The sequence below is a fragment of the Chroicocephalus ridibundus genome, chromosome 15 (genome assembly GCF_963924245.1).
Source record: "Chroicocephalus ridibundus chromosome 15, bChrRid1.1, whole genome shotgun sequence".
NCBI classification, from domain to species: domain Eukaryota; kingdom Metazoa; phylum Chordata; class Aves; order Charadriiformes; family Laridae; genus Chroicocephalus; species Chroicocephalus ridibundus.
The window spans coordinates 11,846,014-11,866,407 of record NC_086298.1 but is presented as its reverse complement, the minus strand read 5'-3'; the positions used below and the strand labels follow the sequence as shown (position 1 = coordinate 11,866,407).

At 56.6% G+C, this 20,394-nt stretch overlaps 1 protein-coding gene across 4 annotated transcripts in view; it reads right to left on the bottom strand.

Annotated features, from left to right (window-relative positions):
• RALGDS (ral guanine nucleotide dissociation stimulator) overlaps positions 1–19,272 on the bottom strand; it is a 63,398-nt gene extending 44,126 nt beyond the window's left edge. For 3 of the 4 annotated variants that reach the window (XM_063352933.1, XM_063352934.1, XM_063352936.1), the window contains exon 1: positions 18,958–19,272. In XM_063352933.1, the coding sequence (XP_063209003.1) occupies positions 18,958–19,257 (300 nt within the window). In that variant the 5' untranslated portion in view covers positions 19,258–19,272. Of the gene's footprint in view, positions 1–3,101; positions 3,314–18,957 lie in introns of those variants that run through there. The other variant, XM_063352937.1, reaches the window with a different exon arrangement.
• Between the last annotated feature and the right edge of the window lie 1,122 nt (positions 19,273–20,394).

The following is a 20,394-nucleotide window of genomic DNA, read 5'->3' as shown; positions in this document are numbered from 1 at the left end:
CGGGAAGCACAGCTGGCTCTGACGTAGAGCATGGCACGCAAGCACATGGCAGCACATGGCACAGCTCCTCTGGTAGTGGTACCAGCCACGGGGAGAGGAGGGCAGGGAGGACTCACCACAAGGGCTGCAGGGTGTTTTGGAAAGATGGGGCTCCTTTTGCAAAGGGCAGAAAGGGGCTGAGCAGGTTGCAAAGTGCCAACTCAACTGCAGAGGAACACCCGCCACCCCAGAGCACCTTTGCAAAGGGCAGCGGGACTCGGGGCAGGGGTTGATGCAGCCAAGACCCATGGTGCTGGGAAAACCTCTGACTCCATTCCTGTGAAGCTGATTTGTTTTACCCTCTCTCTGTCTTCCCTGCCTCCCGCAGACCTGCTCGAGCACTCCCGTACTTGCAATGGGTCAGGAAGGCAGCACTGGCCTGAGGCCAGCCCAGTGTGGCGCAGGCAGGGTTCCCTGGCTGAATCAATTTCTGGACCCTCATGTCTTATTAGAGCTTCCTTTGGGTGCAAGCACCCAAAGGTCCTCATGTAACACAGCTCCTAAACTTTTCCCAACCTGCTGTGCCATCTCCAAGAAGAAAGACAATTTGCGAGCCTGAAAGTCCTGATACAGAGGGGGAAATGCCAACACGGCTCCCTCCACCATGCCCACGCAGACTGGCAGAAGCAACGGCGGGGAGATGAGCAGGTACCGGCATGCGGGTAGGCGTGAGACACCAAACCCTGCCTGGCTGGGGGAACCTTTCATCTGAGAAAGAGGAGTTTCCCCAATGCTCCAGACAGAAATGCTACTCGGGACTTCCCCGGTGGCATTTCCCCGCTGGTCCATGCTTTGCAGTAGAGGGAGGTGACAGCTCTGCGGGGGTGCGTGAGATGCTACACCCCCACTTTCCAGGAGAGGAGAATGGGGCGAGCATCCTCAGCCTGGTAGCGGCAGCACCTGAGCATGGAGAGGCGGAGCAGTCCCTAATCCACCTCCTGCTCACGGGTGCTGCCAGCCAATGCTCGCCCCGGCGGTCCCATCCTGCTCTGCCCAGTGCAGGAGAGGGCAGGGTATGAAAGCACCAGCGGAGCCCTGGGCTGGGGTATGTGACCATGGCTGGGAAACACACACAGAGCACACGCGGAGCCTCAGTTGAAGTGGAAATGTGGATGCTGGAGACCATACTCCCAGCCTGGCCCCATGGCAGTTCAAGTTTCCACAGGAAAGCTCTAACCCTTTCCGTCCTGCACAATGGAGCTAACGCCCCAGCGATGGCCCGAGGGCTGGGGACACCCCAATGTGCCAGATTACTGACCAGTGCCTCACCACGACACAGGTCCCGGGACTGGCCGTGACCCAGCAGCTGCCAAGGGGTTAGTGGGACTCATTGAAAACCCATCCAACCAAACAAAACAAAAAAACCCCACCTCTGATGCAGTGTACATCCCCCTTAAAAATCATTTTTCTTTTCTGCAATCAAACCAGGAATAAGATTGGCAAACGGAGATCATTCCCAAGCAACCCAGGCCAGGGCATCATCCCCCGTGGCCAGTGGCAGACGCTGCCCGGGTGAGCACAGGTCTCCGGCTTCCCCCTCTGCAGGCAGGGAAGCCTCCACCTGTGTCGGGCAAACCCTGAGGATCCCCTGCGCCGCACCACGGGCCGCAGGGAAATCCAGCGCCAGATTGCACTACTGAGCAGGAACGGGTATCACACAGCGTAAGCCTTGAGAAATCTGCTGCTTGAAAAGCAAGCTAAATGAGAATAAAGCATCCAGCCGCTGGTTCACCCGCTTCATCCCATGCTCCAGCCGCCTCCCAGCACCCGCCTGCCCCCTCTCCTTCCCACGCATGCTGCAGGAGGCTCCCGCGCTTTCGGGGAGCGTCTCCCACCCCCGGCACACCCCACCAGCTCTGCAGTGTCCATCAGAGGTATCCTCATTAGTGCAGCAACACAGCAGATCCCAGCAAAGCCCTGAGGTGTTTCTAAATATAGGAGGCTCCCTGCAAGTCCCCTGTCCCTGCAGAGACACTTACGGCTGCTGAGCCGGGGCTGGGGCTTCCCGCCCCTGCTGAGATCCAATACATCACCCTGCAGGAAAGTCCTCCTTCCTTCAAGGGAAGAAAGCTCAGTTCTGTACCATCGTTTCACCTCTTTAAACACGCACAACGTAGAAGACAAGATAACATTAACCATGACATATTAATCGTTTGCCATCAAGAAAATTCAGATTTAAGGCTCCTGCAGTGACAGTACAAATACTGAGTACACACAGCAAGAACATGGGCTTTCCCTGCTCCAAAATCAAAGGAAGTTTTGCCTCAAATTTTAACAGCACCTGGATCACACTCAAAACCCTTGCACAGGCAGGACACCAACCACTCACCACCCACCACCTCGGGAACGCATTGCCCCTATTTCGGGTTCTCTAAAAGCTTTATCTCAGGGTCCCTTCTTGCACCGTCAGATTGGTGGTGTATTTCTGCGAGGGGCAGAGTTAAGGTGACAAGGGCAGCCTTCACCAGGAATCCCCTGACCCGAGCACATCAGGAAACCTCCGCCTCAGTGCTGCAACCAACACCAATTTTTGCATCATAGACCAAACCCTGCACCTCGTTGCAGCTGCAGCGCAGCAGCAGAGCGAGAGGGCAGGATCGATGCCCACACGGAGGGCAGGGCCGGGGCAGGGCAGCCACCAAGGTGTGTGAAGGCAGAGTTGAGCTCCGCAGCCCGTCGCTGCCTCCTGGGTTTTCACACCCATCAGCCACCCCAGCGCGGCAGAGCCAGGACACACACAGCAAACACTCCCTTTTGCACCGAGAGACAACACAAGTCTTGTTCCATATAGGAAGGCTTCCCCTCCCTCCCAAACTCCTCCTTTCATTTTGGTACCCTGGATTTGGCAGGTGCAAGACATGGTCTGCCTCAAAATACAACGCTTCAGAGAGGAAACAGTCACATCTGGAGGCGGTGCCAGCTCTTGGCATCTTTAACTTTGCCAGAAGTTCACCACCCCCGGATAGCGCCGGGGTGGGGTCACGGCACCTCGCTGCCCCTCGCACACCCACCCCGTCCCTGGAGCCGAAAACGGGCTGGCTGCTCGCTTGCCTTCTACTTACATCATCGTCCTGCACGCTCAGGGGGATATCCAACATGCACATCTGCACAGGCTGCACCAGAGCCTTCTGCACGTTGAACAAAGGTTTTGCCTCCATCTTCCCGGGGATGGAGGGGCTGCTCATTCTCCTCTCTCTCTCCTCTGCCGCTCCTCTTCCAAGAGCAAGTCCAGCCCAGGCAGCGAAACAGATTGGAGACCTCTCCCTGCTCAATTTTGTCAGCACATCTTGCCAACAGCTGCTGCCTCTGCTGCTCTAAGAGGTCTTATTTCCTTCCTTGCAAATCAAAGAGCTGCGAGGAGCTGCACCAAGAGGCTGTGTGTGCGCGTGTGTGAGCAAGTGCGCCTGTCTGTGTGTGTGTGCGTGTGTGTGTGTGTGCGTGCAGCCGGCGATGCTCCTGAGGTCGGTGAAACAGCCCTCTGCGAGCATGCCACGGCACGCTGCCGTCCCCCTGCCTCTCCTTTCTTTCAGGGAAATCTCGGTGCTGGCTCCAGCTGCTGCTTTGCACTGGCGTGAGGTTTTCAGCCTCATCTACATGCGTGGCACTCGCAAACCCCGTGCATTGTCTCAGAGACACAACAGGTCCTGCCTGCTGTGGATTTCTGATTATGATCAAACTGTGTCTGCAGCAGCTACAGCATTTCCCTCTGGCTGTTGTGGCCGACAAACAAGCAGAGCTGGAAGGATGAGAGGGTGTGAGACAGAGAGCATGAATGATCGGAGCTAGAGCCTCCCCTTTTCTTTCCTTCTCCTCTCCCATCCCCGCGTTCCATCATCGGAGGCAGTTTCAGCTCAGTGCCTTCCTGTACTCCAAGGACCACAGTAGGGCTTAAATAATTCACATCCAGAGAGTGCTTGGGAACCTTATGGCACTAAAAATACAGCGTGGCACTAAAAGGCAGTGAATATTGGTGATTCTTTTGTTTGCCGATCAGTTCTGCGTGGAAAGTTTTGCCCAGGTGAGCATGGCACCAGCTGCCTTTTCCACCAGAGAGAGCCTGCGGCTCTGAAACGGAGTTTTGCTAAAGGAAGTATGGCACAAAATGGAGTGGTTTTGCTACAAAAAGCATCTTTCTGCAGAATTTGCACCAGCAGTAGGATGAGAGTTGACATGGAGCAACATGTGCATCACCTGCACACGCACATCGCACAGACGTTATTGCTCTCACTAACAAGAATAAACCCGGGGCCAAGTCCATGGGCCATTTTCTCACCCTCATCAGCTCCAGAGATCAGGCTTAATAACTGGGGGAAGCACCCCAGGTGTCTCTCTCCAGGGGGGGCAGCAGCAGAGGAGAGAAGCAGTTTGGTGGGTTCATCAAGCTGCACCCAGCGAGGTGAGTCACTGGGGCCACCTAAATACCCAACAGAGGGGCCACACGAAATGCCAAGGCCAAGTCAACAAGAACTCCTCATTGCCCTCAAACAGACAGGAGCTTACACCCTTACAGCTGCCCTTCTTGCTGGGCTCAGCTGGGATGGCATAAATGGGGTGGAACAGCCCCCACTTGAGGCATTTCTGGGTGGTTTCCCACGTCTGCAGGCAGCAGTGGGTCCCGCTCTGGGGCTGCCCATTGCTGCACGCAGGGCAAAGCTCCGGGACGGTGCAGCCCTGTCCCGGCTTTCCCAAACCCAGCCGCTGCCCGAGGCCACAAGCCCAGCTCATGGCATGCCTGGGTTTCAGAGCAGCGCCGAGGAGCCCTGCTGAGCCGGGCATTCCTGCGGCATTAGGTAAGCTGGGCTTGGCGAGCCCTGCTCAGCGCCCAGCCAGCACCGGCCCCGCATCCTCCTGGCCTCCCCGTCTGGGCTGAGTCATTCGCACAGGAGCCAGAGCCGGCCGAGACGCTGGGGTCACACAGGTCTCGCACACACATGGACCCTTCGTGCCGCTCGCAGTCAGAGCTGGGCACCTGCCCAGCACGCTGGGGCAGAGCGTGGGACTGCAGCGGGGTCTAGCCCAGCGTTCCCAGGAGAAATGCAAGGGTGAGAAAACCAGTGCTTATATGCTGCAGGAATGGGAACTAGTGGACAAGCCTAGAACGTGACCAGGTAGGGATAAACCCACCATAAATAATTTTTAACTGGAAATTAGACAGAAGTTCCAAGCACCACGTGGTCAAGGCGAGCAGCAGCACAGGATGCAGAGGGCAGCACTGCAGCAGCCCTGGGAACGGCCTCGCAGCAGAGGAGTGAAAGGAGGTCACAATCACAGCACGTCCACAGACAAAGCACTATTTCCAGGTCCATCTCCCAGCTTCTGGCCGACAGCATTTTGGCGACTGTCTGGCTCTTTTCATGGCAGAGAGGTAGTGCCACAGCCCAGGAAACACCCTGGCATCCCCAGTCACTGCCCCTCCACGTAAATGATGTCTTAGTGAGTCAATACAACCTGCACTCCCATGGAGGGCAGTCCCACATTTCAAATTGCTGTCACCAGCAATGAAATTTGCCCCCAGCACAGGCAGCACCCATGGCTCTGGTTCCACGGAAGGTGATTCAAACCCGTGCTTCAGCCCCAGCTCAGGTTACTCACTTCCCCACAACAACAGGTCGGCAGAGCACAGCTTTCCAATAACAACTTTCCAGTAAGAAGCTGGCCAGCTGGGATTGCACCAACACCCTGAGAAGGACACAGATGAAATCTGTGGCACTCTGTGCCAGAATCTCCAAGGGCCACCATCCCCAGGAACCCACTTATCATCCTGTTCGGCAGCTAATCTTTCCCATAGGAACAGGAGAGTCTGCAAAGGTGGTGTGGAGGTATAGGAGCCCCATCATCTGCTGGTGCCTGGGTCTGCAGGGCTCCCCCAGACCTCACGGTAACATCAAGGGATAGAGGGCAGAGGTACCCCAAAGTACGCACTTCTGTCAGGGGCTCAGTCTGCCCTGCTGGTCCCCAGAGCCCAGCGATCTCCCACCAGGCAGCCGTAAAGATGCCAAGGGGATCACCCTTCTGGAAAAGTCACAAGCCACACAGGCAGACCGTGCAGGAAAGCAAAACAAGTGCAGAGTCCCAGGAGAGGTGCCAGGCAGAGCAGCAGCAAGAGGCTGGATGAAAGAAGAGCGGCTCCAGAGAACCATCTCAAACCAACAGCAGCGGGACACGCAGGGGCTGACGGGACGCGAGAGTTGCTGTGTGTGGAAGGCTTCAGCCAGAGGTAACCAGCCAGATGTTGTGGGCATTCGCACAGTCCCAGGGACAGCATGAAACCTTCCCCTCCCCACCAGGGGCCAGCTCGTGCACGTCCACCCACCAGTCTCCCCAGACACCTGCGTAAGTCCCTAGGGAACGTAACGGTCCTTCAACAGAAAGCAGCAAAGTGGTTTTGAACAATTTCCCATTGGGAGATTTTCAGCAGAAGTACAAGGTGAAGATTCCCCCAGCAAGCCAGCCCAGACAGGCCGATCCTACGCAGATATTTGAACGACAGCCTCATCCTACTCCTCCTCCAGTCTGGCTGGCACGAGTGGAAACCGTGCTACGATCCCAGATCCTCCAGCAACAGCAGCCGAGCACCTTAAACATACCGCCGCATGGGTAACAGAAGAGCCATGCCCCCAAGCACAGGACTAACACTGCTGGAGCCCAACGGCAGCAGGCGCCAGCCCAAGGAGCGGGGAAGCCCTGCGAGGGGTGGAGGAGAAGTCTCCCCCTGGTATCACCTTACCCCAGCAGCCACTTCTGGCAGACAGGGGAGCCCCAGCACAGCCACCGATTCTTCCCCATTTCATTTTGCACTGGAGGTTTATTGTTTCCTGCAGATACAGCTGAGCAGATAAAGCCCATCATGAGACCTCACTGCTTAGCAACCATTACTGGAAAAACACTGTTTTCCAGTAACAGTCTTGGCAGGAACAGAGCAACTGCAGGGCAAAGAAATTGCAATCCCTGGGCTGGGTGCATCCAACTCCAAACTGCTCCACTGCCGCCCAGGGAGATGCCAACTCCTGCACTGGGAAGTGCAACCGTTCCTTAAGGTCCGAAGAGCCTCCGCTACCCTGCAAGCACATAATTTTGGGCACACCGTGACGGACCACAGCTGAGTCTCTGCACAGGTGGATGCAGGCTTCAGGCACAGACTCATGCACTGGAGGATCTCAGTACCCAGCCTAGCTGCTACAGCGGAAACATTCAGAGCGCTCCGAGAACCGGTGACCAACCTCTCTCACCACGTTGGCCATTCCTTACACCAAGTGACTCGCAAGGCCAAAGGCCCACCTAAGGAAGGCTGACTCCAATGCTTGATGCAGTCAAGCATCAAAGACTTTCACAAAATTAAAGAAATTCCACAGAAATAACAATGGCGAGTTTGTTTTTCAAAGGAAATTGCAACTCCATGTGTTGTCCGCAAGCCCAAACATCGCTGCATCCTGTACATGCACAAGGATGCTGTACTTGAAGAGAAACGACACAAAACTGACTGGTTTATTTTCACTGCGTGAGGCTGACAGAAAGGCAAAGAGGAAACAAAGCACGAGTGAAAGGCAAATGGAAAATCCCAACAGCTCTTCCCCTTTGATAGTTATCAGTAATAGAAAGAGGAAATCTGCTTTTGAAAACACAGAAATCCCAACCTGATGGCATCCCTCTGAAGGAATCTGGCACTTAAAAAAAGCCTACGGGTAGATTTAGAGAGGCAGAAACAGGCGCGGACGTGAAGGTGGATGCCTGGTGGGACTGCCAGGAGACCACGAGCAGGTAGGACACCTATTTCCCTGTGAAAATCAAAGGCACCTTGGTATCTAAGCTCATGGGTGCTTCTGTATATCCCATTCGAAATCTGTCTGTCTTGTCACAAACGAGCGATGAGAACAAACCCCATTGATTTGTAACTGCACCCTTGTTTTTAGGCATTAATTTGAAGAAGCTGCCCTCGTTCCCTCAAAGTTACTCCCAATAATGGCCACAGCCTGTGCTGCACCTCATGTCTCTGGAAAGCCCGACTGGCATTCAGCATCATGAGACGAATAAATTCCCATGCTCCCCAGAATAGATATGTATGCAAAATTAATTTGCAATCAAGCCCGCACGAAGCATGAGACAGCCTTTTAATAGGTGCAGAGCAGCAATTACCAATGCAAAGTGAAAACCAACAAGCATTAAAGGGGGAGTTGGGGGAAAACCAATTAGTTTTCTTGGGATTCCTCCACACATTTGCCACTGGAGGTATTTCAATTTTCACGCTCCCCTGGGGGCCGAGAGCGCACCCTGGGAGCCATCACGTCCCCATGGGGTGGGGACGCTTCCCCACGGCTTCCCCCTCTGTGGTCCCATGATGCGGCTGTGCTGGACTGGTCTCCATGGAGACGGTCACTGCAGCAACGGAGACCAGAGGTGCAGCTGATGGGGCTGCGAGAGGATGCAAATGAGACCGAGGACCACCTCTCCACCACTGGAGAGGGACCGTGAGGTACCCACACGCCTCCTTTCTGCTTCTGAGACTGTTTCCCTGCATCGCCAGGATAAAAGGGCTCTGCCGCTTGTGATCCAGCTGCCTCATCCCATGCTGAAAGCGCTTTATCCTGTTAAAATCAGTCCCACGGGAGCTGGTAACATCGAGCTGTCACGGTGGGTACGGCATCGGGAGGGAGCTGAGCTCAAGGCTGTCATGGCAACAGTTTATTGAGTTTCCATAACCGCCCTCCCACCGGAGGTGGGGACAGAGCCCAGGCCGGGGGCACTAATGCAGCGGCCCCAGGTGCACAGGGCTGGGGAGTCCAGGGTGGGCAGAGCTGCCCAAGGAGGGGTGCCCGCCGCTCCAACCACTGCGCTACTGCCCGTGCACCAGGTGGAGGAAGGACCCCATCCCTGGGCAGACATCCCGGAGCAGCTCCCCAACCCCTCTTGCCCCAAGTGGCACCAGCACCCTGTACCACCACACTGCTGGAGGACAAGCGGGACAGCCACCATGTAACTCCTGCAGTTCACAGCTGCCCCCACCATCCACACCACAAAAATAATCTTGGTTTCCTGCTAGACTGAGGCCATTTAACATCCCCTTAGCCTCCCCATCCCACACGCACCCACTCTGTGCTGCCAGAAGGACCTGGGCACAGCGCTCAGGCAGGGAAATCCCTGGCACAAGGCCTGCACCTTTTTCTTTTTTTTTTTTTTCTTTTTTCTTTGTTTGTATTTTGTTGGGATGACCGCGTTCATGCACGGGTGCCCAGCTCCCCAGGCCGGGCATACATGGCAGGCTTAGGAGCTGAGGGCTGCAGAGGTACCGGCGTGGCAAGATGCCACAAACTGCCACGTGCCCTTTACAGCTGTTCCCTGCCAGCTCCAAACATGAGGAAAAGCCCCATCATCTCCCAAAATACCTGCCTGTCAGGAGGCCACAGCACTCCAGCACAAACAGATTTTAAGAGAGAACGGGGCCAAGAATAAGCTCCCAAAGACCAGCACACCGTGCCTCCTCCAGGGCCAGCTCCGGACCATGCCCTGGCGGTGCAGCCAGCCATCGCACTGGGACCTGGGCAGGCACAGTGCAGGGCACATTAGAGCTCAGCTGTCCCCGCACCGGACTGGCAGCGTGGCTAGGCACTTCCCACCGCAAACAAAGTCTTTGCTGGAGAGGAGAAAAGTGCCGGGGGAAACAGAGCTGAGGGTACCAGCAAGCCGCGACAATCCCCGCCGTTAACAATTATAATCTCTCTGCAAGGGTTTATTCCACCTGCCAACCAGACCACAGCAGCAGCCGTCTGCGGTGAGAGACCAGGCTGGCAGCAAGGCCGGGGCACCTCTCCAGGCATATGTCTGCATGCATCCAGCCCCGCATGCAAAGAGAGGGCACACGGATGTGTTGTACAGCACAACACACTACCTGGGGCATTTACCAGAGACAGAGCATCCACTAATTCACGCACCTGGCTGAGCCTCCTGCACTGCGCAGGGTTGTTCCCTTCAGCGTATTTTCCAGAGTGTAGCTGAAGCTTAAACAAACCCGAAGGAGGAGGTTCTTGTGCCCTCATCCCTGGAGCCTGCTCTCGTCTACAGGACGCCATGCCACGGGGTCTAAAACGCTCTCAGCTCCTCATGCAGACTTTAGCCTACATAACACATGGCCAAGAGGTTATCTGCAGATCCACATCACTGCTCGGTGTCACTCAGCAGACAACGAACCGCAGGCTGAGAGAGATAAGAGACACGCCTGTGGCAGCTCGGAGGTCTCCAGCCCTACGCACCAAGCCGAAGACTCTCACGATCCTCCCCCTTCATGCTTGCTTTGCAGGGTTTAAAGAAGTTTCCACCATGTGCTGTCCCCTCTCCACTAGCTTGTGTTAGCCAAGGGGATGGGAAACACTTGTTGCATGGACAGATTCCTGAAGGAGGTTGACTTTCCTGGAAGTTTCCTTCAGGATTCCCATTCGGCAGCTCCCCATCCTCCTGTTATGACAGTGAATGGTTCGACATTGCCTCCTCGGCTGCAAGGGGAGCCAATGCCTTTGGCCCACCTCTCCCAAGAGGCATGGCCCCGGGTCAGAGCAGGAGAGGCATTTCAGCCTGGATCCCGCCTGGCGGGAGGGTGAGGGGGGCAAGGACACGGCAGGGCGGGACTGACCAAACCCGAAGGCTGTCAGCTTTGGTGGACACAGTCCAGAGCGTGCAGAGGCCCTTCCCTGACCTCCCCGAGGGCTGCAGTCGGAGCTCAGCTTTCCCAGGCCTGGCCCCCGCACAGCACAGACGTGCAGCCTGCCATGCAGGGGGCTGCACCCCCCCGGCCCCATCCCCTGCCAGCTCTGCAGCCCCTGGGGGCTGGGAGCCTGCTGCATTTTGGGGACAGCGAGCTCTGAGCTCACTTCGCATTGCACAGATTAATGAGCCATCCTACCAACCTGCTGTCTCCAGATGCTTTCTTACAGCAGAGAGGAGAGAGAAGCCCCTCAGGCGTTGCAGAGCAGTGCCTGCTCTCAGCTTTTAGGCCAAGCCACCATTTTTGGCTGCAGAAAGGGAAAACGCTTGGGTCTCCCGCACCAGCCCAGCAGCGGACGTGGAAGCTGGGAAACACCGTCCAGCGCTTTGGGACGTGCGGCCCGCACTGCCGGGCTGCGTTAGCATCCTGACCACCCGTGTGGTCCCAGACCCTTTGCAGCAGGAGAAACACGTGGCTGGCACCGGCAGACCGAGAGCATCCTCTGCATTTGCAGCAGGCCCCAGCAGAGCAGCACACCGCACAGGAGGTAGGACCAGTCTTGCCGCACACCCAGCACAGCCATCTAGTGACTGCGCTGCAAATCGGATGAAACTCAGCCCTGGAGGCCCACCATTGATTTCCGTTGCCTAACGACAGGAAAGCTTTATAATCCTATTAACTAAACACCCTTTCAAGCAGCCCTGGGAACAGCACAAAGGGGAGTTGTATAAGCAGTTAGAGCCACCCAGTGCAGCGCCTGGCTCCGGTAGGTGCTGGGCGAATTCCCCAAAAGCGGGGCTGCGACACCTGCAGCGGCAGGCGCAGTGTCGGTGGTGGCCCCCGCAAAGACACTTTGGATCCTGCCAAGAAACACGTGCTTCGGCTGCAGGTCACTGGCCAGAGCGCGAAGGAGCTAGGAGGCCTTGCACAGGAAAATGGTGCCCACACATGAAAACTTACAAGACTTGGCCCCCGAAATATTGACAGGTATCATTGCATTTCGATCTCTTCCTAATTATCACCACCCTGGTCATACTTACAGATGTTGCCCAGCAAAAGATACACTGCTTTGACCAAAATATATAAACATTTCACAGAAGAATGTGAATTTCACTCTGACTTCCTAGGGAGAAAGGATTATTTCAGAATACTTCTATTTACAAAATGTTTCAAGATTGTATCCGTCTCCCCTAGTTTGAAAAAACAGCCAGTGTGAAAAGAAATAAATAAATCAAGCTCATAGAGGACGTACAATCCCAATTTCCCACCCAGCCCCCGGTACCCCAGAACTCCACTGCATTTCCGTACGAGAAGCCTCCGTGTTCCGGTGAGCCCCACGAAAACGTCGCTGAGCCACACGCAGGGACGGAGACCGGAGCAGCCGTGGGCCCTGCGGCCAGCCCTCCCTCCAAGTGCCACAGGAAGGGCTGTGCCGCTGTGCAAGACGCAGACCCCTGGCTGATGCCTCATCTGACTAAAAGCCCTTCGGGCCCAGATCTCCTCCAAGCGGCACGGTCAGGATATCTGCAGCGGTTAGCCTGAGGAGGAGGTTCTGTGCTGTGGAAGGAGGGAGATAAATGCCTTTCCACCAGCGGAAATGCACCTTCCCCGGATCGTGGAAGCATTAATCAGTCATCTTCCCTTCCCATTAATTAGTTATTCACACAGCATTGCAAGTTTCCAGGCCTAATATTTTCCACAGCGGGTTATGAATGCAGAGGCACAGGCTGAGCTCTTTGTCAGGGGACATGACGCTGCAGGCTTCCCCATCGGTGCCACGCGCAGTGACGGAGCAGGAGGCCAGGCACAGCTCTCCTAAACAAAACCCCTCCTCCTCTCAGTGCATATCCCAAAACAAAACTGCCCTCCATGAGCACTGGGGAAGGAGTGTATCCCAATACTGGGACAAGGCTGTGGGGCCACAGGCTCCGGCTTGCACACCAAGGCACAGCGCTTGTACCAGCCTCGTTATTTTGGTGCCACTGAGGACAGCACAGCCACCAGAAGCGCCTGCCTGTCACCATGGAAATGCTGAACGGGAGGGTTTGAAGCCTGCTGGGACTTTCAACCTCTGCCAAGCAAAACAGGGCCCTTAAACAACCGCAAGCCCTCAGCATTTGTATGAGGAGGAGACTTGTGCTCCCCTTGGCCTGCTGAGCACGGGGCAGCTAACGCGGGACTTTTCCCAAGAAAAAAGCCGCCCAGAGAAAGGACACCCCCTGCTCCTCCAGCCTCCACACAGGCAGAGCTCAGCCCCATCCCTCAGCTGCTGCTGCCCCGGACCAGCTGCCCTCTCCCAGTGTGCACCCACCAGATCTGCCCCGCAGACACCCCACAGCTCAGGCAGCAATGGTTTTCCAGGTCTGCACAGGTTTTCCAGGTCCAGCCAATGCCTTCGCATTTGCCGTGAGAGACTCCCCCATCCCCTCCCGGCAGACCTGATCACTGGCCCTCCCGCTGGGGCTGCCGAGCCTCTTTGGAGAGGGACTAGAAAGCAGCCAAGGGCACGCTATTTTCCTGTTTCCTGTAACTTGGAGCAGGACACGCAGCAGCAGCCACCCTGACCAGGGTGTTTCCTCCTGCCCTGGACCTTGCCACGCCACCCATTGCCGTTTTTCACGCCATTGCTGTCTCCTCCAGGGAGGCGAAGAGCCGTGACCGCATGGGACACGGCACCGAGCAGGATGGGCAGGAAACACATGGTGAGAAATCCGCTGTGAGAGGGAGATAGCGGGGCCAAAAGACCAGGGCAGGGCGGCTGCCAAAGATTTCAAAGGGGCCTACGGGCTGCCCTGTGAAGCGACCCTGACCTCCCCATCCCGTGCCGATGGCCCGCACGGAGCCAGGCGGGCTCCTTTTGTGCTGACCGTGGCCTTTGCAGTGTTTGCTTCCTGCCTTCAGGCCGGGCAGGGAGTTTATAGCAAGGGAGTGGGAAACAGATTGGGGCAATATGGAGGAGGAAAGATGAAAAGGAACAGCGGATGTCCTGAGAAACCCACAAGGGTGCAAGCCAGACACAGCTTTCAGGGTAATATCAGCCAGCACGTGCCTTCGGGGAGGCTGCAAACAGGTTCACATGGCCACATCATGAATCCCGGGCACCGCACTGCCTTTAGGCTGTGCCAGCGACCTGCCCCCCAGCCGCACATCCCCTGCTCTGGTAACACCAGGAGTGCTTCTCCAGCCACACAAGTGATCCCTCCCAACAGCACCGGTCAGCCTGCACCACACCTCACCCATTGTCTCTCCCCCCTCCTCCCTTTCTTTTCTAGACCCTACAGGGAGCTGTGGAGCCTTATCTGGGATGCCCTGACATCCCAGAGCTCTGGCGCCACATCTAAAGCCTCGCTGATTTTCTCCAGATCCTACACAGCAGCATGACAGACCAAGGGAAGGCTTCTCCACCCTCTCTGAGCTGCAGCAGGCGAGCAACCCATCAGGGCACTGCTGCGCCCCTTCCTTCACCCCATCCCCCTCGCCTTGCTTCTTTCCTTCCTTCCCCCCATCTTTGAAATTTCTCTCCACAGAGTGGTGAAGGACATTGTATTGTAGCTACAGCTACTCCAGGGACCATGCAATGTTCACTAGCCCCAAGCGCAGGAGGGCAGGAGCCTGCAGGGTCATGCCAGAGCACAGCTCAGTGAACCCAGGGGGTGTAAATCTTTGCAGAGGATGAACTCCCGCTGCGTTCCCGGGCCTCGAGGGAGCAGAAACTCTGTCCTGGAAGCCTGTGATGCCCCAGCACGCCACCACCAAGCTGCCTTTGACGTCAGCTCATGTCTACAAACATTGTCTTTGACCCACGGCCAAAACTTGCAATGCAGGGGAAAATCAGTGGAGAAAGCGAATATCCGCAGAGATACCCCGCAGAGAGCCTGCTCCAAGAGCGCTGGGTGGCGAGGGGCAGCGGGCCAAGGGCAAATGCGCAGGCGCAGCCGGGGTGACTTGGGAGCCAAAAGGGCCCCAAGAAATCAAGCCATCTGAAATGCAAATCCCCAAGGAAAACGGATGGGTGAACCCTCACTACAGGTCACGCAGGCCGGACTCGGGCAGTCCCAGCAGGGAAACCTGCTAACATCTGGAGGCTCTGCCGCTGCCAGCGGATCCTGCAGCAGCCAGGGGCTGGCCCCAGGCAGAGCACACTGGATATCTGGGAGACGTGGGGCAGCTCAGCACCCAAACAGCTGCCTGCCAGCGGCTGCCATGGCCACTCCAGCCACAGGGCCATCAACAGAGCATGTTCAACCACACTGCCCCACGCACGTATTTAAATACTACTATACCAACACAAAGAGCACAGATGTGGCAGCCTGGAAAGCAGCAAAGGCACTTCTCCCAACCACTACTGATGGAAAGGTCACGGGTTTGCCTGTTGTTTACTGAGCACTAGGGAAAGCTGGGGGATGGGTTGGCTGGTGACAGTGGGAACAAGCACAAAAGGGATCAGGGTTTTCTTTTTATAGGAGGGACACAGTGATTGACATGGTCTTGCTGAGGTCTAACAGCAGGCCCACGGTGGCCTTGGGATCGGACCTCAGGTCACCAAGGATGGAGCTGGCTCATATTAGTCATCACCAAGGAGTCAAACACAGCTCCTCCTCGGCCAGCAAGACGCAAGCACCAAGCTCCGCTGAGCAGATCTGCTCCCGCAGTGGAGCCCAGATTGGCGAGCGCTGCTTTCCAAGAGAGCCGGGCGCCTGCCATGCCCCGGCTCCCATCACCACTGACCCTTCTGAGCACTGATGAAGGCAAAACCCAATCGCTCATAGGGAAAACAACAGTGCCATCTGCTGCACAGCCCCGCTCGGCCCCGAGCAGCCGGACAGGCCGTGGCCTGCCCACACAAGGCATTCGCACAGGCTTATACCGCTCACAACAGTATGCGAAACGCATCCCCGACCAGCACCAAGACAGGCACGGAGGCAGCAGCAAGCATCACTGGAGTGGGAAGGCAACCCTGCAGCAGTCCTGATGGCTACCCGCAGCTGAATGACTGGGGACAGCCTCTGGTTTGCACAGAAGAGCTAAGGACAGCAGGATGGGGAGGCGGAGCAGAACAAGAGAGTGCCCCAGAGCCCATTTAGTGACCACAATGCGTGAAGGAGATGGAAGAAGAGGCAAGCTCACTTGGCAAAAGCAGGCAAACAACCCCTTTGAGGAAAGCACCCTGCAGGTGAAGCACACCTTCCAGCCTCTCTACAGGCGAGGGGAGGAAGAAAAAGGCAAACATCCCCTAACACCCACCAAGCCTTGGCGAGACAGCTGACACCATGCCAAGCTTCTCCTTTGGAGAGAAATCCCAGATTCTGGCATTAGATACCACATGTACTTTGTCACCATGATATCCCAGGGAAACTCCAGGTAGTGGGGCCACCTGGGAGAGCAGGGTCAGCCCGAGGGAGCTAATAGCAGTTTCTCTGCACCTCCAGCCCCAGCAGCTGTGGGTAGTTGCCAATTAGCCACCCCAGCTCCACAAGTGATCGCGGTTTGGTGGCAGGTGAAGCAGTTTCTCTGCATACACCGCCTGGAAAGAGTGCTGGCATCCTCCGTGAGACATGTGTTGCTATAGCAATGGGAAAGGTATCAGAAGCAAAACGAGCGTTGATGGATAGCGCAGATTGCTTTTAAGATTGCCACGCAAGATCAGGACTCCTGCTTCTCGAAGTCCAGTAGCCAGGCACCATGTAGGGAATGGCACAGTGAAAACACTGCAAGGAACTGAAAAACACAACTCCAAAGATGCTCGGAATAAACAAACTCCTGAAAGGCCCCGGCTTTCTTCACATAAAGAGCCACCTCAAAGCAAACTGACCCCAAAGATAAATTGCACTGCGCTACAGGATGTCAAATCAATCATTACAGTATCCCAGAGATTTATTCTGGAGCCCACAGCAGTCGCTGCATCCTCTGTTCACGTCTGATCAGCCCTATTTGCGGGCACATACACACTTGCATGAGTGAGAGCTCCAGATGGAGCAGCTGAACCACGCTGAGGAGGGACTTTGCATCTCTCCACCCGCTTCCTCCCAGACCCTATTGCCAGCTGGACTCTCGCTTGCTGTCACTTGTTGCCAACTTGCCCTCCTACTCGCGGCAAAGCACCACCGAGAGTTAACTCCTGGCCATTGGAGTCACTTCAGACACAGCTCCCTTCTCTGCCTCAGAGCAGATGACAGAGACAGAAACAAATTCAGGACAGAGACAGAAACAAATTCAGGTCCAGCCCTGCTTGCCTCGGGCTCTCAGCATCCTGCCCTCAGCCAGCCCCAAGACTGCTTGTCCACCATCTGCTCCCTTCTCCAGCCCAAACGGCCAGCAAGGGGGAGAGGGGACAGTCTGGGAGCGTGGTTCAGGATGGAAGCCACCTTTTGACTCAGCTCACATGCAGGTTTCAGTTTTAAAGGCTGAAATTCAGCCTTGCACATGAACCTTTGCTTTCACATGTCGTGACACCCTGAACAACACACCTGCAGCAATTAGATCAGAGATGAAAAAAAATCTCCTTGTTTGCTCAGCTTATTTACTTTGCAGCAACTCAGTTTTCCCAGTTGTTTGTGTGGGTCTTTCCCTTAGCAACCAGGGAGAGACACATTTATGAGGCATGAAAAATGTAGCTGTACAGCCATAAGAACTGGCAGGGTGCGGCCGCGGGTGCAGCTGGAAATTCCTCTTAACTGGTAGTCACAAACGATGGGACTTCAATGAATTGCACCCCTTAAACAGCACCGTGGCTCCTCCTCTTCGAGCAAGACGTGTAGGCAGATCAGGACTTCTAACTAACCTATGCTCTCTACCTTACTACCAACCACGCAGGATCCTAGCCTTGTAACAAATACCTCTACGTGCCTCAGTTTACCCATATATAAAATGAGGGTAAGTATAAAAAGCGACAGGAAGGCTAAATTTGAGACCTTAATACAAAGCGCTCCATAGGAATTGCAACGTGCATTCCCCAACAAGGAAGGGAAACTGAGCTCTGGACATTTTTTCTACACAGCTTTACACCTATAATTTTCTGGATCTCCCAGCAAAATTATTCACCCCAGTCCACAGCCATGGTGATAGAGTACTCTTGTTCTTGACCCTCAGCAGGGTCAGGATCCAAACCCCAGTATTTTGGTTGCCAACCCCCTTTCCCAAAGAGACATGCTACAGCCCAGCATGCACGCACGCTGTCACTAGCTGCTGCCACACACACTCACCCCCAATAGAGCTAATTTAGCTTTTTTTTTTATAGGGCTGGATCAAGGCAAATGAGACTCAGACCAAATGGACCCACTGGGTGCAGGAGGCGGCTCTGGCATGCATTTTCCAATCCAAAAATGGATCCCAGCCTATTTTTCCATCACAGCATCAGCCCTTCCCTGTATTCATTCTTGGGCCCACAGGAGCCATTGCTGCCCATTTACCTTCCCACCGCCCCCACAAGGGCAGCAGCACAGACCCCCCCTTCCCTTCCCAGGGTTGGGGTCAGGAAGGGAACACAAGGGGAACAGAAAATATAAAGTCAGATGAGCATCAGGACCAGAGAGCCACCCCAAATTTCACGCCTTTGCTTCATCCTCCTCTGCCTCAAAAGCACCAGTGGGTTTACGGGTAGGATTTTTGTCCACCTCAGCTCAATTTAGCTTCATTTAGCCTCATAAACACACCAGGCAGAGACAAGGGACCTCCTGGTGCCACTTGGCCTAAGCGCTGCGGCCCTGGCTCGCTGGCACCGCACGCAGCAGCTTCGCAGCCTGCCAGCGGCCACACAGCTCAGTAACGGCTGCAGCATCGCAGCGGCAGCTAGACCCTGTCCCAAACTGTCTTGCTTTCGTTCTCAATCCTTCAGCCCCACTTCTACATTACGCAGACAGAAAGCAAAAAAAAATTTTAAAATTTCTCCCCCCCCTCCGCAAAGTCTGCTGCTTCTCCTTTGCCAAATCTCACGCTGCAGACCAGGGGTCAGGATCGCTGGCACGTACAATGTCCCCCTACGCCAGCAGGCAGCAAGGGACCGGCACCTGCGGCTACAGACCCCCAGGAAATCGCCGACAGAGCCCACCCGCCCCCCGGCACCGCGCACGCATTCGTCCCCCGTCGCGGGCACGCGTGGGCCGCCGTGAGCCCCTGCCCGCCGGGGCGCTGAAGGGGACCGAGCCCGAGCCGCGCACCGGAGCTCGGGGGGACACCGTGAAAGTGCTCCGGAGAGACAAAGCCGACGGGCGCAACGCGCAACTCACCTGAGTGTCGATCATCATCATGCCCCGCGCATAGCCTCCGCCGGCCGCGCAGGGAGAGCCGCTGGCCGCCGCCGCCGCGGGGCTCCGCGGGGCCGGGCTCACCGCCCCTCCGCGCTGCCCGGCGGCCGGGGCCGCACCGCGCCGGCCATGGGGCCCCGCCGCCACCGGGGAGCCGCCGCCAGCGCGGAGCGCGGCCGGGAGAGCCGATGGCGGGGCGGCACCGTGCGGGGCGGGGGCGGGCGCGCCGCTACCGGGAGGGCGGGGGCCCTGCCCGGCTCCGCCCGGCCTGGCCGCCCGCATCCCCCGCTGACAGCCCGCAGGTGGGTGCGCGGCTGCAGCCGTGGGCGCACGCACGGACACCGGCACCCCTCCAGACGCGCACCCCACCTCTAGGAGGGTGCCCCCTCTCTCCCCCCAGAGAGGGTGCTGGGGGGTGCTGCGGGTGCCGCCGGGGGAGCAGGACCCGTGGGAAAGCACCTTGCAGGCCTCGCCGGGGAGCGGGGAGCGGTTCGGAGGGTTTTTATAGCTGTGCAAGCTATAAATAGGAGAAGAGCTTCAGGGCAGAGAAAGGGGTCATTTGCTGGGCGAGATCCCTCTGCGCGCACCGCTACCGAGCTCTCCCCAGCAAGACACCTCTAACCAGGCGAGCCCGGCACCCTGCCGCATGGGGACTGGGACACCACTGCGCAAACATCCACCCCCGGCTGCCCCTTCTCTGCTCAACCCAACACTCAAAACAGGGGCACGCAGGGAGCCGGGGAAAAAGCTGCTGGAGATTTCGGTGCACAGTCGGTGTGCCGGAGCGTGAGCTGGTGAGACAGCGCAGGCTGAGCGAGCAGGGTTGCCCTGGAAACAGAGAGGCTGCATGTGAACGGCTCCGGTACCCACAGTTTATATTTATGAGGCCGATGACATCTGCCATTGCAGAGTGATGTCAGGAGAAGCAGGAGCTGAGAGAAGGCTGCGTCACTCTCCATGGCCGAGTGCACCCAACCGGTGCAATGCTCCCGGCTCAGGGGTGCAGCGCCGGCCACTGCAGTCCTGGGGACCAACACACACACCCGGCACCCACACCAGTGCCACCGTGTCTAACAGCCCCCCGCCCCAGCAGCCACTGAGCGGGAAGAACCAACTCTGCCAGGGTCGCGGTGGGAATTGGTGACAAGGCACAGTCCATCACATCTGGCCGTCCCGCTCCGCCGTGGCTCCAGGCCAGCACAACCAGCAGCTCTGGATGGGGAGCGTAGCCAGGAAAGGAAAAGGTGCTGTCAGGCCTCTCGCTCTGGCACTAGATGCTGCTACAGAGCAACATCATTCTAATTATAGTAACGGTGTCAGTGCTGAACGGTGGGAAAAATACATACTTCAAAAGGTCTATAACTATGTAATTTGCTGCTGGCAAAACTCACTAAAAAAAAAAAAACCAACCCAGAATGA